This window comes from Psammomys obesus, unplaced genomic scaffold (assembly GCF_907164565.1).
Source record: "Psammomys obesus unplaced genomic scaffold, mPsaObe1.curated_primary_1811, whole genome shotgun sequence".
Lineage (NCBI taxonomy): Eukaryota > Metazoa > Chordata > Mammalia > Rodentia > Muridae > Psammomys > Psammomys obesus.
Window position 1 is genome coordinate 20,557,836 of NW_026585580.1, and position 26,861 is coordinate 20,584,696.

Consider the following 26,861-nt stretch of genomic DNA (forward strand, 5'->3'; position numbering starts at 1 on the left):
ATTATTATTATTATTATTATTATTATTATTATTATTATTATTATTATATAGTGCCCAGCTTCAAGAATTTTGTTACAGCAATATATTTATATTCTACCTATAAGGATTTTCTGGGAAAATGTCTGATTCAAATGTAATACATTCTAGCACTTGACTCAGGGGACAAGATCTCATTTAACTTACTCTTTCGGGTGGTTCTGGGAGTTGAATCCAGGACCTCACACATGCCAAGCAAATACTCTGCCCCAGAGCCATACCCAAATCCCTGGTCATCTTTTATTTGCTGTTTTTCTTTTCACTATTGAGACAGGGTCTTGCTACATTGCCTAAAGTCACTTTGTGGTCTTGAATTGATTACTTTACTGACTCAGCTTTCAGAGTAGCTAAGACTATAAGCAAATTTTAATTTGTTTCACCCTGTTACATTTTCCAAGAGATTAGTCCGTGATTACAAACTTTCACTGTTTTGACTGACACTGTACACATCACTGTGCAAATACTTCTGATGTGAGTGCCTCTGTAGTGTTCTAGTATCTCTGCAGCCAACAGACCTGGAGACATACAAGGAAAGAAAGACAGAGCTGACTAAACTATAAACACCTACTTCTAACATTCCCACAGCCTCAGCAGGCAACTCTTGGAGGCACCTTGTGCAACGTGGGCTAATGTGCACTAGATTCCTTTTGTTTCCCTCTTAAGCAATTCCACTCTAGTGAAAATACATGAGGGTTTTTATAACATACCTACATAGTTATACTTTTATAATTATAAATTTATTTCATTAGACAACTATTTTAAATGCAAACAACACTAGTGGAAGTTCAGCCTTTACAAAGCTTCCCCAGAAAGATCAACACAGAACCAAAGCATGGCTCTGAACTTAACAGCTCATCTCAACCTGCATGTACTTTTTGCTCTTCTGGTACTAATGGGCAACACAAATAGCCTTGTTCAAAGTGAGCATGTAACTTATGCTGCCCAGCATATCAACAAAAATAAGTTTCCAGGCAAACTTCTTCTGTATCTAAGGCTTTGACCATTATGCAAAAGGCCTTAGGTTTTAGCAACAATATAGCTAGACACAGGCACCACATAATATTGAAATTTGTGTAACCTATAAGATGGCAGATGAATAAAAAATTCTAAGTACATTTGTTACAGTAAGGTATAAAGAAAGAAAATCTGTAAGACCACATGGTACTATCCCAGTGTGGCTATCCTTTGAGTCCACCAAAGTCCCCTTATCAGAAATTCATTCAAAAGGCAACAGTGATGGGAGGTGGAGCCTAAGGCCATTAGGGGTCTGCCCTAATGGTGCATTACTGCCACCATTGTGGGAGTGGGGGTCCATATAAAAGCAGTCAGCCTCTGGCTTCCCTTGCCCTCTACTTTTGCCACTATGTGACATAGCAACCTAGCCATATGCAGGACCCCAGTCCCTATAACCACAAGCTAAGACATTTCTGATCATCAAAAACTACTTACTCTGTGTCATGAAAATTATATGTGTAATGGATATTTCATCAACACAATCATACAACTGCAGACTGATCAGTCAGACACATGGCAATAGACTAGAAGAACAGACCTTACTACTGGTACTCTGAACAAGACCAGAAACAGCAGAAAGACACCCATAATCCCATCAAGGATAACACAGCCTAATGTTAAGATGGCAAGATGGAATGGTGTGGTGGCACACACCTTTGATCCCAGCATTTGGGGAGGCAGAGACAAGCGGATCTTTGAGTTCAAGGCCAGCATGCTCTACAAAGAGAGCCCAGGACAGCCAAGGCTACACAGAAAAACCCTTTTTCAAAAAACAAAAACAAAAGATGGCAAAATAGTCCAAAGTAATATATAGATTTAAAAGTCTCCACCAGAATCATAGATAGGTTCTTTGGAAGATTTAACAAGTTGACCCCAAATTTTTAAGGAAATGTAGAATAGCCAAATTTTTAACGATTTTTAAAGATCCAGAATAGCCAAAACATCTTGGAAACAAATGTGTGTGTGCACATGCACACAAAATACAATTGTCAGGCCAAAAAGAAACTAGGAAAAATGTCTAACTATAGTTCCCATTAGCAGATCAAAGTGTTCGCTGGACTCCAGATTCACTCAGAACCTATAGCTCCTCTCAGAACTTCTCCCCCCACTCCGTACCCTAAATGTGTTCAGCTCATGGGCTTCCCTTCTCCAAGCTTCTTGTTCCTATATAATCCTGCCATTTTGGCCATGTGCCCTCTTTTGCTCATCCTCTCTTCTCTTATTTTCTTCCTTATCTTTCCTCTCACGGCTCCATTCACTCTCCTGCCATATTCTGCTACTTTCTCTTCCTTCTCTGGACTCTTTCAGATGTCTATGGCTGTGCCCTCCCTCATTTAGAATAAAAACCTTCCCCTCAACTATACCTTGGAACAGTCATAGTCTCTCTTTACACAATTATACAGACCTAAATTCAAGACCCAAATTTAGAAGACTCTTATAGAAAGACACTTGTGACTTTAAATTTAGACAATGACTTCTGAACATACCAGTAAAGTACAAGCAACAAAAGTAAAAAATAAACAAAATTAGCCTGAATATGAAAACACACACACATATACCTACCTTATATATGGATCTGACAAAGTCAAATTACTACTCTATATTATAATAATTTAGTAGAAATTCTTGCCTAAAAACTATAGGGTTGTGTAAAAGTAGAATGTTTAAAAAAATAATAATAATAAAGTAAGTTATATTGGTGTGCTGATATCTACCTCCTAGGTAAAGCCCCTACTTCTTATCTGGAGAAGAAAAACACTTGCCAGAAACTGCCTGAAAGACAGATGACCTATCTCTCCTTCTCTGTCCAGTTATCTGGATAAAGTTCATATTGCTACCTGCCAAGTCTGTGCCCTTTACAACTGCTTGCATTTTTGTGTGTGCATTTATTGCTAACTTTAAAACATCTTCTAGCAAAATGTCTGTTTCTGTCATTTCTGCTCCTGTAAACATGCTTAACTGTGAGAAAAATTCCTTTTGGTAGACAGAGGACTAAAGAGACTACCCTCAGGTGGCCACACTGTTATCTGGCTGCAAGAAATTGTGGAGGGTGCTGGACTTTTCCAAAGCATTAGCTTGAGTTACAGCCCACACAAAAAGAGTTCTCCCATCTCTCCAAGTACATGATTGATTCTTTGCTGGTTAGAATTTTCATAATGCACCAACATAATAAATCTTTAGTGCTTTAATACCAACATCAAGTAAGTGAAAAGACAACTCAAAAAATGAGAAAACAACATGAGAAAAAAATGTGGTAAAGAACCTACAGACATATACAAAGAACACTATTATGATCCTGTGATAAGAAGGAAAACAATCAACTTTTTTAAAAAGTGTCCAAAGATAAAAAAAAAAAAAAAAAAACAGCCAATAAGCCCAAGACTAGTACTAATACATCATGAATAAACCTTGAAAACATTATGCTAAGTGAAAGGACCTATCACAACCAGACAAATGTGGCATCACCCTATCTATCCATGTGATGAAACTGACTGGCAGACTTACACAGACAGAAAGGTAAGCAGTTGCCCAAGGCTGCCATATGGTGACTCTAAGGCATCATGACCATAGTAAATTGGACTGGCTTTGTTAGTCTGCAACTACAATAGAAACCAATGAATTACACTTTAAACAAACAGTGAATGACATGTGACTGATTTCCCAATAAAGATGGACTTTAAGAAAGCATAACAGTAAAAATCTCTATGTAGTTTCCCACAAAATAATAAGATACAGCTTTTCTCCTGGAGAGCTTGAGTTAATATTTAACATGGAGCTTCATAGTCAGTGAAGTCCCCAGGATATTGACTAATGTGGTCCAAGAATCAGAAAAATTTAAAAGCTGCAGGTGTGAAGTTTCAAGGATTCCCACATAAACTATATCCTTTAATCTTGAACTCTTTGGTTAGTTCTAAAAATTCTATTTTGGAGGATTCTTTTGAGGTTTATAAATATAAGATCATGGTCACATTTGACTATAGATAGTTTAATTTTTCAATGTGGATTCCCTTTATCCCTGAGTACACAAGAAAGAAGCCAAATGCCTACACATCATGTATGTTCACAGCAACACAATAGCTTCAGAGTAAAAACAGCTCCAACGCCCATCAACTGAGAAATGGACAAACAAGATATGGCACATCCATACAACAGAATATTGTTCAGCCATGAAGAGGAAGGTAGTGGAATAACACTGGAAACATTATTCTCAGTGAAAGAAGCCAGACACAAGTAGGCATAGTACATCATCATTTCATTGACATAAAAAAATTGAAGGAGGTAAAGCCCTGGTACAAGGTTTCTTGTCAGCATGTGATGCCATTAAAACAATGCAAACAAAATATATAACACTGAATTGGATATTTGAGGAGGTAGAATTTGATAGCATAGAAATCTCAACATAAAGAATTTTTTTTTTAATATTATAAATGTAAACCTTACATGCAACTTACCAAAATCCTTTTCCGGTCCTTTTCTGATAAAAACTTGACCGGTGGGTATTTCTGGGTGAAACTATAACATGAAGAGATTCAAAAGAAAAGTCAGCCACTATGGTTCCCAGGTCACTCCCCAGGCTCTGTACAGATGGCACAGGGGAACACTCCTCAGAATCCTGTGGATAAAGCCTGGCTTGACAAATCATGCAGGAAACGGCATCACTCCACCAAAGTGTATGTCATCCCTACATGCTGCAACAAACAGCTTTGATTTTGTTTGCTACTTTGATAAAGGGACACTTTGTTTAAAATTATATATCTTGAAGAAAGGAGGAGTTAGTATGACCTAAAGGGGACAGGAGCCCCACAAGGTCCAAATATATCTGGGCACAGGGGTCTTCTCTGAGAATGTTTTTCCAACCAAGGACCATGCATGGATATAACCTATAACCCCTGCTCAAACATAGCCCACGGTAGCTCAGTATCCAAGCAGGTTCCCTAGTAAAGGGGACAGGAATTGTTTCTGACATGAAATCAATGACTGGCTCATTGAGCTCTCTCCCGCCCCCGGGAGGAGCAGCCTTACTAGGCCACAGATAAGGACATTGCAGCCATCCTGAAGATACCTGATAAGCTAGGGTCAGATGGAAAGAGAGAAGGACCTCCCCTCTCAGTGGACTTAGAAGGGGGCAGGGAGGAGATGAGGGAGGGAGGGGAGGATTGGGAGGGCAAGAGGGAGAAGGCTACAGCTGGGATACAAGTGAATGTATAAAATTATTTAAAAATAAAAAAGTATTTAAAAAAATTATATATCTTTTTGTTAAAGAAAACATCTCAGGTGAGTATTTTTTCCATCTTCTCTCAGATGAAAGCAAGGATCCCACTTTTCTCCTCCATAGAGGAACCGAGCACACTGGCTAGTTCTAGTTCAAGACATTCCTTACCTCTCCCTGTTTTGACTAAGGTTCTAACTGGAGACTCAGACTGAAGGTAAAAGGAGCTGCTGGCTAGCAGCAACAGAAGAGAAGCACTACCTGTACTCAGCCAGGTCAAAGTATGGAATACACTAAATATGGTGGGGCCACACAAAATAATTCTCAGCCTGGGGAGTTAGAGGCAGAAGAATCAAGAGTTCCAGGCTAGCCTGACAGTGAAATACTGCCTTCTCCAAAATCAGAAATAAAAAGCTGTGGAAGATGATCAATCCTCACTTAAAAAGACAAATGGGATGTACATTGGACGTAGGAGAAAACAAGTAACAGGACAGGAGCCTACCGCAGAGGGCCTCTGAAAGACTATACCTAGCAGTGTAGCAAAGCAGATACTAAGACTCATAACCAAACCTTCGGCAGAGTGCAGGGAATCACATGAAAGAAGGGGGAGTTAGTATGACGTGGAGAGGATAGGAACTCCACAAGGAACAAATATATCTGGGCACAGGGGTCTTTTCTGAGATTGATACTCCACCAAGGACCATGTATAGATATAACCTAGAACCTCTGCTCGGCTGCAGCCTGTGGTAGCTCAGTAACCAATTGGTTTTCCCTAGTAAGGGGAACAGGGACTATTTCTGACAGGAACTCAGTAACAGGCTCTTTGAATTCCCTACCCCTCAAGGGAGGAGAAGTCCTGCTAGGCCACAGAGGAGGACTTTGCAGCCAGTCCTGAAGATGCCTGATAAAACAGGGTCAGATGAAAGGGGAGGAGGTCCTCCCCAGTCAGTGGACTTGGAAAGGGGCAGGGAGGAGATGAGGGAAGGAGGGTGGGATTGAGAGGGAATGAGGGAGCAGGATACAGCCGGAATAGAGTTAATAAAATGTAACTAATAATAAAAATTAAAAAAAGAATAATAAAACATGGAAAGACATTGAGTTCAATCCTCACTCTCTCTCACACATACACACACACACACACACACACACAAAATAGAGCACAAGAGCATTATGAAGTCACAGATCCATGTGAAAGATGACTTTCAAGACAATGAAGAAACAGGATAAAACTGTCTTCTACTCTAAAGTTTCTGCAGTTCCTTTCTCACCAGAGTCCCTGCCACAGTGTCCAGGAATCTGTACCTACTATCTGCCATTTGTTCTTCTAATGCCCTCCTGCCCTGCAGACTCCATGGGTCCCCAGTGCACACTGACATCCCAGAAGCAGAACAACATAATTAGCATAGAAAACAGCCGAAGGAGATGAATGTAGACTTAAATGCTCACTCTTACTAATGCTGCTAGGAGCAGAGTACTTTAAATAAATCTGTGTACAGCTTTGTAGTTATTAACAGGGGAGGAATGAGGCTGCCTGTAATGTGCATGTCCCCAGCATGCAACAGAGCTGGTACACAGAGCACATGGGAATGAACTGAACAGAACATCACAATCATTACACAGGGCCTGTTCCCTGAGAGCAGGTAGGCAGGGAGACTAAAATGGAGCAGAGATCTTTCTTTCACAGTACAGAATTTCCTTAGGAAGAGTTTCCCTGTTCTCAAAAGGGCAAGCTCCCCTACACACTATAAACATAAGCAAACAGAAGGGCTAATGAAGACAAGGATGGCAACCCTGGACTCTCAGCTCTGTGGCCTCCAAGCAAGCTGCCAGGCAGCTCTATACAGCTCAACAGCTCCTGCTTCATCCAGGGACAACAGTGGCCATCTCAATCAGACTGTGTTTTGGCATGTACTGCTCAGAGCCAACACATATGGAATGTTCTCAGTGCTGTGGGAAGCAAAGGCCTATGGCAGAGGAGGTTATGTTAGAAGACCTGGAAAAACTGGACAGATGACCTACTTGACTTAGGCATGTGAGAGCTGGATATATAAAAGTCAGGTACTTTCTTTTCCCACCCTCTAGGCAAAGAGGTGATGGTGAAGGAAGCTACAAGCTAGAAGCAACAAAATGCAGAAACACAACCTCTACTACACCAGAAAAAAATACATACAGAACTGGACTTGATGGTTCCTTCCCTCTTCTTCTTCAAGACCTACTCCACTTTGCTGTTATTTTTCAAACGTCCTGGGGATCAAACGCAGGGCTGCCAGCATCTTAGCCTAGCTCTCTATACTGCTGAGCTACAAACCCAACCCAGGAGTTTCACTCTCATCTCTCAAAAGACTAATACTTACACAAAACCCATACGTTTCCCATTATACTTCTGAGAGACTATCCAGATAGGCAGACACATAAGAGGGGCCACAAATAGATAACAAAGATGTCAAACTTCTGGACTTCCTCATACTCCTGACCTGAGATAAAGGCCTGAAGGCCTGGTGAGACTTTTCCCCCTCTAGTAGGGTCCCTCTGCAGTAGACTTGTTTGATAAGCTCAAGTTTAAGATGGGGATCAGGCTATGTTTACCCCAAAATTGTGGGTCTATCAATTTCCTGTCATTATTTAAACTGACCAACCCTAAATTAGGGGAGAAAGTTCCCTCAAAGATTCTTAAAACCCCAAATTTGGAGGATGGGCTGGATTTCAGATACCTGAGGCCCCTGACATGGTCTGGTAAAACATGGCAAAGTCCTCTCTCAAAGTCCTCTCTTAGAGGTCCCTCCTCCCTGTGTGGTTGCTGTTGCATAGCATGCTCATTGGCCAAAGCAGGTTATTATAGATGACTTAAGTACTAGGTTTTACGCAATGCTATATCACCTTATATTTGGAACATGTAAGGATTTCATTTCTATGCAAAGTATTAGAACTACATCAAACACCAAGAATGACTGAAAAATCAGTCTGAATAAATGGGAACCAATGTGCAGACTCAGGACAACATGAGCTATATTGTGAGACTGTGCAGAAAGGAGGTTCTTCCCTCAGGCCTCACTTACCAAGGAAAGCAGACTCTTTTAGCAAGAAATCAATATGCAGACTATGTTTCCTAATGCTGAGACCCATTAACACAGTTCATGTTGTGGTAACCCCCAATCATAAAATTATTTTCATTGCTACTTCATAACTGCAATTTTTCTCATAACATAAAAACCTGATGGTCTTGGGCTACCCCTGTGAAAGGGTCATTTGACACCTTCTCCAAGGGTCATGACCCACAAGTTGAGAACAACTAATCTAAGTTCAATGCTCATGCCATTTTGGCCCTCTGCAGACTTGATTCTCAGCACACTGCTCTCATGGTTTTGCAACACTTTTCAGCAACCTCCTATTGGTGTTTCCAGACACGGACCTAGAAAAAGGTTAAAGTTATAGCTGCTACCATACACAACTTCAGTTTCTACTTTCCTTTTATTTTATTTTATTTTATTTTGCTTATGAAATCACAAAAAATTTTATTAGCTAAATCAAAATAATAACACAAGTTTATCTATTAGGAAAATAATTCATATTTCATCAATTCTTTTTCAATGAAGTTTTTTTTTTCATTTTCTTTTCATTTTATTTTTATTAATTACAGTTTATTCACTTTGTATCCCCCCCTGTATCTCCCTCCCTCCTCCCCTCCCAATCCCACTCTCCCTCTTCCCCACTCATGTCCCTCTCCCAGTCCACTGAAGAGGGAGGTCCTCTTCCTCTTCCCTCTGATCCTAGTCTATCAGGTCTCATCAGTAGTAGCTGCATTGTCTTCTTATGTGACCTGGTAAGGCTCTTCGCCCCTCAAAGGGAGGTGATCAAAGAGCAGGCCAATCAGTTCACGTCAGAGACAGTCCCTGTTCCTATTACTATGGAACCCACTTGGACACTGAATTGCCATGGGCTACCTCTCTGCAGGGGTTCCAGGCCATCTCTATTAGTGGTCCTTGGCTGGAGTATCACTATCAGAAAAGACTCCTGTGCCGACTTTTCGGATCTGTCACTGTCCTTGTGGAGCTCCTATCCTTTCCAGGTGTTACTATCTCCCACTTCTTTCTTAAGATTCCCTGTACTCTGCCCAAAGTTTGGCTATAAGTCTGAGCATCTGCTTTGATACCCTGCAAGATAGAGCCTTTCAGAGGCCCTCTGTGGTAGGATCCTGTCCTGTTCCCTGTTTTCTCCCTCCTCCGTTGTCCATCCTCTTTGCCTTTCTGAATGGGGATTGAGCATATTACCCAGAGTCCTTCTTCCTGATTAGCTTCCTTAGGTGCACAGATTTTATTATGTTTCTCCTATCTTATAGGTCTAGTATCCACTTATAAGTGAGTATATACCCTGTGTGTCTTTCTGCTTCTAGAATACCTCACTGAGGATGATCTTTTCCAGTTCCCACCATTTACCTGCAAGTTTCATGATTTCCTTGTTTTTTATCGCTGAGTAATATTCCACTGTGTAGAGGTACCACAGTTTCTGTATCCATTCCTCAACTGAGAGGCATCTGGGCTGTTTCCAACTTCTGGCTATTACAAATAAAGCTGCTACAAACATGGTTGAGCAGATGTCCTTGTTGTATACTTGAGCGTCTTTTGGATATATGCCTAGCAGTGGTATAGCTGGATCCTGAGGAAGCGCTATTCCTAATTGTCTGAGAAAGCACCAGATTGATTTCCAAAGTGGTTGTACAAGTTTACATTCCCACCAGCAATGGAGGAGGGTTCCCCTTTCTCCACATCCTCTCCAGCATGTGTTGTTACTTGAGTTTTTGATCTTAGCCATTCTGATGGGTGTAAAGTGAAATCTCAGGGTCGTTTTGATTTACATCTCCCTGATGTCTAAGGATGTTGAACATACGTTTAAATGTTTCTCTGCCATTCGACATTTCTCTATTGATAATTCTCTGTTTAGCTCTGTACCCCATTTTTTAACTGGATTGCTTGATTTGTTGCTTTTTAACTTCTTTAGTTCTTTATATATTCTGGATATCAGCCCTCTGTCAGATATAGGGTTGGTGAAGATCCTTTCCCAGTCTGTAGATAGTCTTTTGTTCTGATAACTAGTGTCTTTTGCTTTACAGAAGCTTTTCAGTTTCATGAGGTCCCATTTATTTATTGTTAGCATCAGATTTTTTTATTGCAGTTGCCTTTCAGGAGCAGAAAACACCTTAAGCTTTTTTTAATTTTTTTTTTTTTTTTTTTAAGTTTAGCTGGCTGGGTTTTCACCCTGGGTGTACCCTTTTCCATGTTTCAGTTCAAATCAAGCTTCTCCCTTGAGTCACTAATCTCTTTAACAATTGCAACCTCTCTTCCACAAAGTCTTAGCTGTACTGTTTTAAGCTTGCCAGTGTCCCTTTTCTCTGAAAACTATACAGTTTGTATTTTGTCCTATTTGCTCTTTTTTATTGTAGATTTGCATAAGAGTGATTACTAATAACTATGCCGCAGAATCTATATAGGGCTATCTTGAAAGGGCTTGTCCTTTGCCAAAGAAATAAGTCTATCTCTTAAATTTACCACAGTGAAGTTCTTAGGACAAAGATAGAAAGGTATCACATTCTTTGCCACAGTATCACAAAAAGTCTTTAACCCAGTTGCTAAAATTGTTCTTCTCTGAAGCCTCTTGAACTAGGCTTTCACAGTCTGCATGACTCTCAGCACTATTGTCTTCCAAGTGCTGACTATAATGGTCAGTTTATTTTTGGGTTAGGGTGAGTTAAGGATCTATTTTCATTCTTCTACATGTAGATATCCAGCTTTCCTAGGTCTGTTTGATAAAAATGTTCTCTTTCTCTAGTGTGCATTTTTGTCACCTTTATTAAAAATTACGAAGTTGTACTTTTGTGGTCTTATATCAAGATCCTTGATTCTATTCCATTGGTTTATGTGTTTGTTTTTGTTCCAGTACCATGTTGTTTTTATTACTATGGCTCTGTAGTGTGACTGCTTCCATATGCATTTCAAGACCCCCACTCCAATTCTGTGAAGAATGTCATTGGAATTTTGATAGGTTTGAATAGAATCTATAAGATTGCTTTTGGTAAGAATAGCTATGCTCACAGTATTAATCTTGTGCATGAAAGGTCTTTCCATCTTTTAGTGGCTTTCTCAATTTCTTCAGTTTAAAGTTCTTGTCATCAGGGTATTCCCACATCACTTGTTAGGTTTATTCTAAGGTTTTTTTTGGTTAGTTTCCCTGATTTCTTTCTCAGTGTATTTGTCATTGTATATGTAGGAACATTACTGAGTTTTTGATTGTATCCTGCCTTTGCTTGAAAGTGTTTATCAGTTTTGAGAGTTTTCTGGTAGAGTCTTTAGGGTCTCTTATCTTACAGTAATATCATCTGCCAATACAGAGACTTTGACTTCTCTCTTTCCTATTTGTTTCCCTTTTTTCGACTTCTCTTGTCTTATTGTTCTAGCTAAGATTACCAATACTATATTGAATAAGAGTAGAGAAAGTGGACACCCCTTTTCTGGATTGAAGGGAATGCTTTGAGTTTCCCCATTCATTGCAAGCTATTTGTTGCATGTTTAGTCTTTATTTCATTGAAATATGGTCCTTCTGTTCTGCGTTTCTGCAGGACTTTTAATATGAAGGGATGTTGGATAATGTCAAAAGGCTTTTTTTCCCATCTATGACCATGTGATCTCTGTCCTCAAGTCTATTTCTTTAGTTTACATTTTATACTACAGTTTACATTTCCATTGTTTTGTGTATTGAACTTTCCCTGCATTTCTGAGACTGATGTTCCAACCAAGGACCACTCATGGAGATGGCTTGGAATCCCTGCACAGAGGTAGCCTATAGCAGTTCAGTATCCAAGTGGTCTCCATTGTAATGGGGACAGGGACTGTCTCTAACATGAACTGATTGGCCTGTTCTTTGATCACCTCCCCCTGAGGGGTGAGCAGGCTTACCAGGCCACTACTGATAAGACCTGATAGACTAGGATCAGAAGGAAGGAGATGAGGACCTCCCCTATCAGTAGACTTGGGGAGGGACATTGGTGGAGAAGGGGGAGGGAAGGTGGGATTGGGAGGGGAGGAGAGAGGGAGCTATAGTGGGGATACAAAGTGAATAAACTGTAATTAAGTCTATATGCCACAAAATTTGAAAATCTAAATGAAATGGATAATTTTCTTGATTGATTCCACTTACCAAAGCTGCATCAAGACCAGGTAAATAAATTAAATAGTCCTATGTCCCCTAAGGAAATAGAAGCGGTCATCAAAAGTCTCCCATTCAAAAAAAGCCCAGGGCTAGATGGTTTTAGCACAGAATTCTATCTGACCTTCAAAGAAGAGCTAATTCCAGTTCTCTTCAAACTATTCCATAAAATAGAAATAGAAGGAACACTATCAAACTCATTCTATGAAGCCACAGTCACCTTGGTATCTAAACCTCACAAAGACCCAACAAAGAAAGAGAATTTCAGGCCAATCTCCCTTATGAACATTGATGCAACAATACTCAACAAAATATTTGCAAACCAAATACAAGAACACATCAAAGATATCATCCACTATGACCAAGTAGGCTTCATCCCAGGTATGCAGGGGTAGTTCAATATACAGAAATCCATCAATGTGATCCACCATATTAACAAACTGAAAGAAAAAAAAAACACATGATCATCTCCTTAGATGCCGAAAAAGCATTTGACAAAATCCAACATCCATTCATGTTTAAAGTATTGGAGAGATCAGGGATATAAGGCACAAACCTAAACATAGTAAAGGCACTATACAGCAAGCCTATAGCCAACATCAAACTCAATGGAGAGAAACTTAAAGCAATCCCACTGAAATCAGGGACAAGGCAAAGCTGCCCACTCTCTCCATATCATTTCAACATAGTTCTGGAAGTCCTTGCTAGAGCAATAAGACAATTGAAGGAGATCAAGAAGATACAAATTGGAAAGGAAGAAGTCAAAGTATCACTATTTGCAGATAATATGATAATATACTTGAGTGACCCCAAAAATTCTACCAGGGAACTCCTACAGCTGATAAACACCTTCAGCAAGGTGGCTGGATACAAAATTAACTCAAAAAAAAAAAAAAACAATCAGTAGCCCTCCTGTATACAAAAGACAAAAGGGCTGAGAAAGAAAGTAGGGAAACAACACCCTTCACAATAGCCACAAATGACATAAAGTACCTTGGTGTGACCCTAACCAAGCAAGTCAAAGACTTGTATGAAAAAAATTTCAAGTCTCTGAAGAAAGAATTAGAAGAAGATATCAGAAGATGGAAAGATCTCCCATGCTCATGGCTTGGCAGGATTAACATAGTAAAATGGCCATCTTACCAAAAGCAATCTATAGATTCAATGCAATTCCCATCAAATTATCAACACAATTCTTTACAGACCTTGAAAGAAAAATTCTCAACTTCATATGGAATAACAAGAAACCCAGAATTGCTAAAACAATCCTCTACAATAAAAGATCTTCTGGAGGTATCTCCATCCCTGATCTTAAGTTGTACTATAGAGCAACAGTTTTAAAAACTGCATGGTACTGGCATAGAAACAGAATGGTGGATCAATGGAATCAAATAGAAGACCCAGAAATAAACCCACACATTTATGGACACCTGATCTTTGACAAAGATGCCAAATCCATACAATGGAAAAAGCATCTTCAACAAATGGTGCTGGTCTAACTGGATGTCTACATGTAGAAAAATACAAATAGATCCATATTTATCATCCTGCACAAAACTAAAGTCCAAGTGGATCAAAGACCTCAACATAAAATCCGACCCATTAAATCAGTTAGAAGAAAAAGTGGGGAAGAGCCTTGACCTCATTGGAACGGGAGAAAACTTCCTGAACAGAACACCAACAACACAGGCTCTAAGAGCAACAATGAATAAATGGGACCTCATGAAACTGAAAAACTTCTGTAAAGCAAAAGACACTTGTTATCAGAACAAAAGACTACCTACAGACTGGGAAAGGATCTTCACCAACCCTATATCTGACAGAGGGCTGATATCCAGAATATATAAAGAACTAAAGAAGTTAAAAAGCAACAAATCAAGCAATCCAGTTAAAAAATGGGGTACAGAGCTAAACAGAGAATTATCAATAGAGAAATGTCGAATGGCAGAGAAACATTTAAACGTATGTTCAACATCCTTAGACATCAGGGAGATGTAAATCAAAACGACCCTGAGATTTCACTTTACACCCATCAGAATGGCTAAGATCAAAAACTCAAGTAACAACACATGCTGGAGAGGATGTGGAGAAAGGGGAACCCTCCTCCATTGCTGGTGGGAATGTAAACTTGTACAACCACTTTGGAAATCAATCTGATGCTTTCTCAGACAATTAGGAATAGCGCTTCCTCAGGATCCAGCTATACCACTGCTAGGCATATATCCAAAAGACGCTCAAGTATACAACAAGGACATCTGCTCAACCATGTTTGTAGCAGCTTTATTTGTAATAGCCAGAAGTTGGAAACAGCCCAGATGCCTCTCAGTTGAGGAATGGATACAGAAACTGTGGTACCTCTACACAGTGGAATATTACTCAGCGATAAAAAACAAGGAAATCATGAAACTTGCAGGTAAATGGTGGGAACTGGAAAAGATCATCCCCAGTGAGGTATTCTAGAAGCAGAAAGACACACACATCTGAGGAAGCTAAACAAGAAAGAGGGCCTGGGTAAGATGATCAATCCTCACTTAGACAAATGGGATGGACACTGGAAGTAGGAGAAAACAAGTAAAAAGACAGGATCCTACCACAGAGGGCCTCTGAAAGACTCTACCTAGCAGTGTATCAAAGCAGATGCTGAGACTCATAACTAAACCTTAGGCAGAGTGTAGGGAATCATATGAAAGAAGGGGGAACTAGTAAGACCTGGAGAGGACAGGAGCTCCACAAGGACCAAATATATCTGGACACAGGGGTCTTTCCTGAGACTGATTCTTCAACCAAGGATCATGCATGGATATAACATAGAACCCCTGCTAGGATGAAACCCATAGCAGCTCAGTATCCAGGTGGGTTCCCTAGTGAGGGGAGCGGGGACTAGCATGAACTCAGTGGCTGCTTCTTTGACCTCCCCACCCCCAAGAAAGGAGCAGCCTTGCTAGGCCACAGAGGACATTGCAGCCAGTCCTGAAGAGACCTGATAAGCTACGGTCAGATGGAAGGAGAGAAGGACCTCCCCTCTCAGTGGACTTAGAAGGGGGCAGGGAAGAAAGGAAGGAGGGAGGGAGGGAGGGAGGGTGGGATTGGGTGGGAATGAGGGATGGGGCTACAGCTGGGATTCAAAGTAAATAAACTGTAATTAATATAAAAAAATAAAAATTTAATAAAAAAAAAATTTTAAGTTGATGCTAATGTGGTCCCAGGGGGTCAGGGTCCATCCCAAGGGGCAGCTGAACTTGATAGTGTTGTCCATAATGTCCTGTCTTTAGAGACATCAAGAATGCAAAAGTGAAGAGGTTGTAGGATCATCCACCTTGGTTTCAGAGAGCCTCCACGGCCAGGCAACATATGTCAGGAAAGTCCCTGTGCAAAGGCCCTGAAAAGTCACTGTGTGAAGCTGTAAAACCTAGGAAATGTGGGTTGTGTTGCAAAACACAAGATATTGGAGATGACAGAGCCATGAGGTATCTGCCAAGGAAAGTGGCATACGTAAAGTTGAAGCAGCTCGAAAATTGTGCCAAAGTTGGAGGGGTACAGCCATCTAAGCCCTTTAAAATTAAAGTCCCATAGAGCTACAGGATACGGAACTTGCCCTGATGGTATTGCTTACTCCAGTATTTCCTCACTATGCCCTCATTCCTCATTTTAAAACAGTAATGCATATTAAGTGCCATTATATGTTAGGAATAATTTATTTTTTTATTTTTATAAGTGGTTGCAATTAAGATACTATATGGAGTCGCAGAAGAGAGTTTGACCTTTTTAACAGTGTTTTGACTGTAAAAGACTACAGGAACCTTTGAAGTTCAACAAAATGTATTTTGCATTATGGAAGGAAGGGAGTGGAATACAATGGTTTGAATGAGAAATGTCCCACATATTAATTCTTGGTTCCCAGTTGTTGGTGCTGTTTATGAAGGCTTAGGTAGTATGGCCTAGCTGGAGGAGGTATGTCACTAAAAAAAAAAAAAAAAAGAAAGAAAAAAAAAACTCATACAGTTAAAAGACTAACACCATTTCTATTTCTCTCTTTCTCTTTCTCCCCAGCCTCTGCTCCTGACTGAGGTTTAAGACATAAGTTCTCAGCTTCTGTTCTCGCTGCTAGGCCTGCCACCTGTTGCCATCATAGACTCATCCCTCTGAAACCATAAGCCCAGATAAACTCTTCATTTTCTAAGTCGCTGTGATAATGGTGTTTCTATCACAACAACCTCAAACTAATACATGAACCCTGCAAGACGTTCCTAGAAGACACAGATTCTTAATTAAAATCTCAATACCTATGTATTATTGAAGAGAAAGACCCCATAGCACCCAAAATAATAAAAGCTATCACCACTGCACCATAATCAGGTGCCAAGACTCTGTCACTACAGATATAATACACTGAACACTCAGAAATCAAGCTACAACTGACCTGATAACTTCCTCCTTGTTGGCTAGCTTTTACAGAGACAAAGGCATTGTGCTAGCCACTAGGGGGAAAAGGTCATGCATGGCCTTACCCACTGGTAAAACCAGAATGCCAAGTACCAACCACCAATAAGATGTACCCACTAGTGTAATAGTGGTATAAAGGTTATGGGATAGCCAACTGATTTCAGATTGGATTAAAACCCACTCCACAGGAAGGACTTCAAGTCTGGTACTGTAAACCTGGTCAAAAGGCTGAGGCTGGGCCAAGTTCCAGAAAGGAACAACTGTTGATTTACTATATACATATAATGTTAAACCACCTCATGGACATATTGATATATATGTCCTTAGATTAGTGCTTATCTTAGGCTTGGCCAGAGTCACCTTTGTTTGCAGTTGGCAGTAGTTAATGCACAGACTCAAAATCAAAGTGCTAAGAAAAAGTGACTGTTTAGTGCTCAGCTGTGTTAACTCATGTACCTACCCCCATGGCTCATTGGGATTATAGAGGTGGTAGAAAGACTCTAAGAGCTAAAGGATGGGAAGTAATGCTATTTTGGGGACAAAACATGGCCACATGAGCTCACATCAGCTATGGTTATCTGCACAAGATCAGGCCAGCAAAATCAGTCAACATTCCAGCAGGCATCACTAACTGAATTCAGTGCATTACCAAAAAACGAGCAGCAAAAAAGTGAGAGATGGTGGGGTAGGGACAAGAAGGGAGGGAGGACGCTAATCACGGGAAAATTTATTCTACAAAAATCAAAATAACTGTACAGGAGAATCAACTATATCACCAGCATTGCAGGAGCAGCACATTTATAGAACTTTCATGTGGGTTTTGGGGTTCCTTACTCCAGTCCCCACTCTTACAGAATAAGTACTTTATCCACTGAAATATCTTCCCAGCCCTAAAGGTCATAGTAAAAATTAACTTCAAACAAGTAGCAAACAAACAAAATTTCCCTTTTATTTTCCTAAAGGAAATCTATTTGCTTTCACAGAAATAGTCCTTAACAACAAAGGATTTTTAAAAAAAAATCTTTTAAAACACCATATCCAGGACCTGGTGTGTAGTATACACTTGTAATCCCAGCATTCAGAAGACCTAATCAGAAGGACTGCAGTGTGCTCCAGGAGAGTCTGGACAACACAGACAGACCCTGTCTCTAAACAACCACCACTATATTCTAATTTTAAAACTTAGCTTCTTACAGAAGGAAAAGATCTCTCTTGAGAATTTTTTATATCATATGTAACTTTTCTGTATAATGAATTCAACAGAGATGAACATTCTAGACACCAATATTTCCTGTCACATGTAAGACATTCTTTTTCAAGTCAAAACAAAAAATGTAAATAAGCATACCTTTTTTCCAAATCTCTGATTTTCTCTCTTAATGGTTCAACAATCTGGAACAAGAACAAAAATCAATTTTAAAGCAAATGGGCTTTCCATTACTTTTGTCATAGCTTAACACTGGAGGGTCACAGTGGAGGGTCATAGCTTATATGACACTGGAGGGTCATAGCTTAACACTGGAGAGTCACACAGCATAAGCAAAACAGATTTTTAATAGGGCACATGGTCTACAGACTGACAAGCAGAAAGTCTCCTTACTATGGAACAGAACAGTGTTTGCATTTCAGAAGCACTGAATAGGATCACAAAGCAAGGGAGATTGACAGATATACAAATGAAACAGAACAAAACAGAAGATAAACTAACCTCTTCAATCTTGCTTTCGATCTTTAGTTCACCATTTTCCTGGATAGACCTGTTGAGCAGAAAGCTACAGAACTGAGATCAGTTGAATGACTTTGTGCCTTCAAGATGTTACCCCAAAGCAAATCTTACTTATAGACCCTCTGCCTGTCTTGTTCAAGTACTGGCTGACCATAAGACAGTGTGAAGGAATTGCCTCGGGTCTATGAACAAGTGGTTTTATCCCACAGGTTGTTTTTATTAAACTAAATAATCTCACTTCCATGTTATACCCAACAAGAAATTTTAAGATGCAGGACATAGAATGTCTATAGGAGTCTGTGCTTGCCTACTGTGCTTTCACAGGGATATCATACAAAATAGAATTATACCAAGTAAAAACAGAGTACCTTTAAATGAGTACCCTACCTATGCACACACAATCGCCTTCATTAGGGGACACACACTGTCAGTGGGAATCAGATCAACATAGCCCCACCTGCCTTGTAAAACCAATTCCACAGGAGGCTGCTGGGGGCTTGGAAAGCCAGCTTGTTTTTTGTGCACAGCTTGAAGATCCCAATGCCAACTTCCCCATCACAAACAGCAGTGCTACTCTTCCATATCCTGATACTAGGAGATAACAAAGTGGAGCAAATGTTTTCTTGAATAGAAAACTGCTCTATAGAGCAAATCTGCTTGCACAATGAATGCTTTTTACTCTTCAGCTGATTTTTAAGTGTTATTTTTTTTAAACTTGGTATACAAGAATTCTTACTTGTACCATAGATCTTTACAAGTATCTTTCCCACTTATTAAAAAACAAAAATTAAAAACCAGTTTGGTAATGAATGGTTATAATCCTAGCACTTAGGAAGGTGAGGCAAGAGGATCATGAGCTTGACACAATCTGGGTTACACAGTTAGTCTTACTACATTGTAATACTGTGTCCCCAAAACAAGCAAAAAATAGGAACAACAAAACATTGGCACACTCAAACAAGAGGGTCCTACAAGCTTTAATCCCAGGCAGGAAGGAAGTACAGATAAAACCTCTAAACCCCAGAAACCCTGAAATCTGAAACAGGATAAGCACCAACAAAAATATTCCACAGCTGACCTCAAGTGACAGGTCAGGGTCAAAACACAGGCTCACCAAAAATACCTCTAAAGTTGCCTTCAGGTTATATATGTGTAAGAAACACAAGTGAATCCTGTATTTAAACATGGGTCCTATCCCACATAATTTCATTATACATGCATAAATATTACAAAATATGAAAAAGAAAATAAATAAAACCCCTTTAAAATCGAAACACTTCTGTTCCCAAGCATTTTGGAGATAAAGAAGACTCAATCTGTAGCTGGCTCCCTGAGGCAAAAAGGCATTCATGATTTCTCTACAACATTTTTCTGATTTGTACAAAAGGCCCTATCTTCCCACTCAAGCTACCCAGAATGCTCTTTACATATAAGTAGTAAATAGGGTGTCGACTGTGTGCACGTATGGGAGGAGGAGAGTGGAGGCAACCAACACAGAGTGACCATCTGATCTTCTCCAGGGTAAACTCTAAAATCAGCTGCATCCTTTGGGAACACACACAGAAGAAACGAAACAGCCAAATGTGTGAACAGCATAATATAGCTTCATAAAAAAACATTCAATTAACTCATGATCCAACTGAGTTATAACTGAGTCTATAAAACCCAACCATAATGCCCAAGCAATTAAAAACAATTACCTCATGTTAACAAAGTTGCCCCAAACAGCTGCAAGAGAAAGGAGAAAGGAAAAAAAAAAAAAAATCAGTATTTAAATTTGTAACATTCAGGGATTCCAACTGATCAAAATTTAATTTTTAAATGCTTTCAAAGTTCACTGAAAAAAAAAATTAGGATTCACAGAGACAATAAAACATATACTCTGTTTTCAGAAAAATCAAGACTATAAAAATTAAAAAATAAAATTCCCATGGATTCTTGTAGCTCTGATATTTGGAACTCTAGGATATGCTTTGAAGAAAAACTCATTCCTCATTCCTTAAATTAAAGAATAAAATAAAAATAAAGTTGTGGGGTTCAACTGAAGTTCTCCCTGTGCATGCTGCATATTGATGCAGCCAGAGCCCAGAGAAGCTCACTGGGGCCTGAAATCATACCAGGCAGGAGTTCATCCTTTCAGCACTTACCCTCCTTCTTCTACAATAGGTACCTATCAGCTTTCTTTCTCTCTGGTCTTAGGAACCTAACAGGAAGATTATCTACCAGGTCCCTGAGCACATTTGCCTTTAGTAACTGCACAGAATTAGTCTTGACCCAACAATGACATCTTACCATACAGGATCTAAACACATAAAAATGTTGAGAATCCCTAATTCAAAATCCAGTATCTGAAATGTGCCCAAATCAAAAACTTTGAATCTTGGCATGATACTACTATAATCAGTAAATTCTATACTATAAAATTCAATTTAATGCTGAAAATTACTTAGAATATTGTACAAAATTATCTTCAAGCTGCAAGGGTAAGAAACAAATGAACATTGTATTTAGAATTCAGTTCCCTTCCCAAGACATCTCAAGGGCATGCAAATACTCCTGGCAAAGCTTTATGGTGCCACTGTGTTTTTATACAAAGAGACTATCTTAGTCACTATTCTATTGCTATGAAGAGACTCCATGACCAAGACAACTTTTATAAAAGAAAGTATTTAATTGGGGGACTGCTTAGATTCAGTGGTTTAGTCCATTATTTTCATTGTGGGTAGCATGTAGCTGAGTTACATCCTAATCTGCAAGCAGAGAGAAAGAGCAAGAATGGGCTCTTGAAACCCCAAAGCCCACCCTCAGTGACATACTTCCTCCAACAATGCCATACCTTCCTAATCCTTCTATGTAGTAGAAGTTGTGATTTCTTTAAAACTCAGTTATGTTATGTAAACAGGTTTTTGTTTTAATCCCAAGTGTGAGATATGGAGTAGCTTTTAGTTTGTCCACAGAAGATAAACGCCTGGTGTGGCTTGGAGAGGAGCATGGTCTTTGCCAGCTGGAGATAGTTTAACTCTGAGGACGCTTAAAGGGCATAAATATCACAGGCAAGAGAGGCTACAGGAGGACACTTGGAAGAGACACTTTGAGGAATGCTCCAAGAGAGATGGACAGAGTAAGAAGGCTGCTGGTTCTGCTAGACTGCTGAATATCCTGAAAACTGAGATCAGTATTTTCCCAAAGAACCTGATGATCCTAACCAGCCAGAACTAAGTCTAAAGAGGTCTATATCCCCTGTCCCTACTAACCTTCCTTCTCTCCTACCTGGGGGTGGTGGGGAGCTAGAAGGGAGGAAGGGCATTAAGGAACCACAAATAAGATAGTTTTAAAACCGGTGCCTACACTTCTAATCCTTTCAAAGAGTTCTAATCCCTGGTAACTAAACAGTCAAATATATGAGCCTTTGGGGATCTATTTTTATTCAATTCAACACAGCAACTTACAAAGGAAAACATTTAATGGGGAGGCTTAGAGTTTTAGAGGCTGAGTCCATGACCTTCACAGCAGGGAGAATGGCAGTAGGCAGGCAGGCATGGTGCTGGAGCAGTGGCTAGGAGTTTACATCTGATCCACAAGTAAAGAGAAAAAATGCTAACTGGTGAGCTCTTAAACCTCAATACCCTAGGTGACAAACCTGCTCCAACAAGGCCACACTTCCTAATCCTTCCCAAACAATTCCATCAAGCTGGGGACTAAGTATTCAAATATATAAGCCTATGGGGTGGGGCCTATTCTCATTCAAACCATCTCAGAGACTCCAACACTGCATTTATAATACTTGTTCCAAGGGTGGGTGGCTCTGTGTCCCCTCTCTGAACTCCATGGGGCTTTATGCTGCTTCCACTACAAGGACAACAGAAGTGACTTCTAAATCTGGACACAAGCAGCCTGGTGCTGCCTTACCTGCTAAGACAGTCAGTCTGGGGGCCCTAAGTCACCATGGAAGAAGGATGGATGGGGAATAAGTGAACACACTGTCAGCCAGTGCTGATTGTGTTGCTCTAGAGCTGCCAAGAAGCCATGCGCTGGTGAGTCTTCCCAGTGGCTACCTGACTAATCTGAGCAAAGCCCTAGACATTATCACCCCCTTGTGAATTCCTAACCCACAAAGGCCATGATTCAATGTAATAATAGTTAAGTGGTGAAATAGCCTGAATCAGAGTAGAGCTGGGTCTATCACCTCCTTTAACCCACAGATATTCAGACATCAGTTCCAGCTCTGAAACAGAAGCAGGTATGAGCTGTATTCATTCCAACCAACCCATCTGTAGCATCTCCTTCATCAAAAGCAACAGCCTTACCAGTGGCTCACACCTCCTAGGCTTACATCATGAAGTCCTACTGCTATGGTTTGAATATCCTTTCAAAATTCATGCTTTAACTACCACTGTATTAGCAGCCTCCCTAACTCAGAGTACCTTCTGATTTCTTCCATCACACTTACATAATCCATCCTCTAGCTAACAGTGTCTCAACACAAATGAGTCTCTCTAATAGACCCTGCTGTTAAGGTAGAAGTCTGGCATTACTGGAAGGCCCTGAGCTTGGTGCTAAATGACAGACTCCCTTCCCAACCTCAGTTGGGTTCCCTCCCCTCTGGCTAATCTGGGGAAACCACAGATCCTCTAAGGAGTGTCACATAGCCCTCCAGGGAGATTACCAGGACAAAACCCTTTCCCAATAAGAAACCCGTTCAATGTCCACCTGGAAATTCCTTAAAATACCCTCCCCATGCCAATGAGATGTCTTGGTACCTTAGCTTTCAGCTAATGACCTTTTTCCATACCTCTAACTATACCTAGAGTTCTTCCCCCACCCCTCACTGCCCATAGGATAATTAAGTACCAAGTTCCCCTCCTTATAATAGGACTGTGCTGCTACCTGTAAATGAAGTATCCTGGCACTCCTAGCCCCAGGAAATCAAACATTCACTTCTGAAATTCTTCCCACTGCCCAAAGTTTGTAAGGCCTTATTTTACATGAAATTAACAGGCCATCACCATCTATTTCACCAACGATTGTCTGAGACTTGCCATTTATTCTGGAGAAAAAAGAGCTCGCCTCCTTTTGAAAGATTTGGCACTAGAAGCCCGGTTTTAGCTTCCAGCCAGGCAGCCATAGCTGCCTTAGTTGAAGTTCGACCACTGAGAACCACTTACCACCCATCCTTAAGTTACGACCAGGCCAACACCCTCTGCTGTTAGCAAACTGGCTTAACCAAAGGGCTGCAACACTTTGGTATCACCTCCAGCTTTAGAACTCCCAAGTTTCTGCTGCCGCCTGATACCAGCAATCTCATTAAAAAGAACTACCGTGGAAAAACTCTTTCCCACATCCCTGTTGTGATCGGGAGTCTTGTGCATGTACATCGATCTCAGAGTTCCAGCTATTCCTGAGGGAAGGAGAACCTGGGACTCTGAGGTTCCTTCTGTTGCTACCCAGACACTAGACTGTGCAGGATCTGGGGCAGCTAATTATGTGAAACCACTCCCCTGTACTTAGCAAAGCAAGGTCCTGCATGACCACTGCAGCCCAATGTTCCCTCCAAATTCAGGTTACTTTTCTGTTGCTATGACGAAGTACTATAGCTAAAACAACTTACAGAACAAAGGGTTTATTTGGAATTACAAGTCCAGAATAATAAGAGTCCATAAAGGTGGGGGAAGAGACAAGCATGTTATCAGGAACAGAATGCTGAGAGTTCACATCCTTTTCTATAAACATCAAGGAGAGAAAGCAAAATAGAAGCAGCATAAGTCTTTCTAATGACACAATTCCTCTAACAGGATTACATCACCTAAATTCCCCAAACAGTATCTCCAACTGAGGACCAAGTGTTCAAATGCCCCAGACTATGAGGGGCATTCCTTACCACACAGGTATACCCCAGAACTCCTATGCCCCTATTCCTAAGCAAGCTGTTGGACGAACCCTCTGTCATAAGGCTCTGCCACCACTTCTCTGGCCTCATCTCCAGGGTATCACACAACACCTAATATTCTCTTCACAAAGGCCCACCAATCCTTTCTTCCTCTACTTCTGGCATTCCATGATCCCAAATGACTGGCCCCTAAGATGTTCTTTTAGGGTCCTTCATCTGTTCACTTGTAGAACCCTCACTTGCATAGGGAGGACACATATGTACAGGTCTGAACTACCTGCACATAAACAATGTAGGTTACACAATGAAAACTGAACTAGCAAAGAATGAACCTGGTATGATGACTGCTTTTAAATATCAAGTTCCCACAAGTCTGAGCAGAGTATCAATTGAGAAAGTGTCTTGATTGCCTTTGATTGATGTGGGAAGACACACACCAAATGTGGGCAGCATCTTCAGGTAGGTAAAGAAGCCATGGAAAAATAAATCATTTGCCTTTTGCTCAGTTGGCCTTGCCTCTTACTATCCAATTAAACTACCTTGTTGCTGATGATTCCTTCTCAGATATTAGAACTGGCATTTCCTGCCTGCCAATGTGGGTTGAGGACCAGTGACTTTCCAGGAATCCTCCAGATCTTTGGTATCAAAGATATCTTTGGTGGGACTGCTGGGGCATCAGCCTTTTGAACTAAGTAAATACCAAGTTCTTGATCTTCTATGGTATGATGCAGCTGTTATTACTATTTCCAGAGTATTGATTAAGCTGATTTGATAGACTCATTTTATAATTATAGTGGGGGGGGGTTTCTAGAGAACTCAAACTATTACAGATGGTAATAAGAACCTTAATACAGGACTGGAGAGATGGATCAGTGGTTAAGAGCACTGACTGTTCTTCTAGAGAACCCGGGTTTAATTCCCAGCACCCACATGGCAGCTCACAACTGTCTATAACTCCAATATCCTATACTCTCACACAGACATACATGCAGATAAAATACCAATGCACATAAAATAAAAATAAATAAAATTTTAAAAAAAGAACCTTAAAACAGCTGAAACTGGAACCAAAGGCAGGCTTTAAGCTATGGTTTCATTATTAGTCCTGAACACTGTAAGAACTAGTTTGCAGAAGCAGAACTCTCATGCTCCACTCATGCAAAGGTTTCTTTCCATTTAAATGAGGATACAGGAGGGTATACATCCATCTAAGTTCTGTGCAACCATCAGATGAATGAGATGTGCTCTTCATGGAAAGTTTTCCTCCATACAGAAAGATGGCAAATCACAGAACTAAAGCCATCAGCACATTAAAAGTACCTAAAGGTTTTTAGAGACACAAAATGCAAAGAAAGCTACCTGGGTGACTCATGCAGACGCCTACAGGGTAGGCAACTGGATTAGCTAGAAGGGGAAGAGACTTTCCACGTGTCCTGGGTTAATTGAATGTTGACATTGTAAACTAAAACAAAATCTCAGAAGTGTATGTAAAATTTTCATAAGCCCAGAACCTTTCTATCCCAGCTGCAAACTGCCCTTAACACTAGGAGTCTGGCTCCCAGACTGTCCAACTTAACTTTGCACTCAGAGAAAAAGCTTACTGGGAATGAGCATTATAACAGTTACGTGACTAATTCTCAGAGCTAGAATTGGTCAATGTGTGCAAATCTCTGCCACAGAACCTCATCATTCCTGAAATCTGCAACAGGACACCCGTCCATCTCAGGCATATTTCCCTCCTGCATCACACTCAAAATTCTAGTCTGTGGAATCTCCTCTTAACAAATACATATCCCAAGTCTTTACATTTGAAAATTTAGAGAACAACATCAAATTTGGTGAAGACAGTAGGAAAAAATAGAAAGGAACACATCTACCAACTTTTCATCTCCAAAAAGCAAAACTACTTTGAAAAGCCAGGCAGAGGCTGAGGCAGAAGGACCATGAATTTGTGGTCAGTCAGGCTATATAGCAAGTTTCTGGGCTACGAGGGCTCATTCTAAAACAAACAACAAAGAGTTGATTTTGCAAATGTCAAGAGATAAGTATTAAGTGATAAGGAGTATAAACTCTCCTCTACCCTATCCAAGGTGCCTCAGACACCAACAGAGGCCTGGGCGGTTCAGGAAATGCAACCACACTTTCCTCTGGCTTTTGCTGGTTAAACAGATGTAGGATGACCTTAAGGACATGTGGCAATATTATCTCTCAAAGAATGAAAATACACCTCCCCTACAAAAGGAGCAGTATCTCTCTAGATTTTCTTTTGAAATGGAAATTGAGGAATGAAGGAGGAAGGAAGGGAGGGGGAGGGAGGGAGGGAGGGAGGGAGGGAGGGAGGGAGGGAG

General features: G+C 40.4%; 1 protein-coding gene across 3 annotated transcripts in view; it reads right to left on the bottom strand.

The window, feature by feature from the left end:
- Uxs1 (UDP-glucuronate decarboxylase 1) overlaps nucleotides 1-26,861 on the bottom strand; it is an 82,492-nt gene that overhangs the window by 41,693 nt on the left and 13,938 nt on the right. For 2 of the 3 annotated variants that reach the window (XM_055607807.1, XM_055607826.1), the window contains exons 2-5: nucleotides 20,327-20,354; nucleotides 18,609-18,672; nucleotides 18,249-18,292; nucleotides 4,503-4,563 (exon numbers count right to left, since the gene is read on the bottom strand). In XM_055607807.1, the coding sequence (XP_055463782.1) occupies nucleotides 4,503-4,563; nucleotides 18,249-18,292; nucleotides 18,609-18,672; nucleotides 20,327-20,354 (197 nt within the window). The remainder of the gene's footprint in view (nucleotides 1-4,502; nucleotides 4,564-18,248; nucleotides 18,293-18,608; nucleotides 18,673-20,326; nucleotides 20,355-26,861) is intronic. The other variant, XM_055607816.1, reaches the window with a different exon arrangement.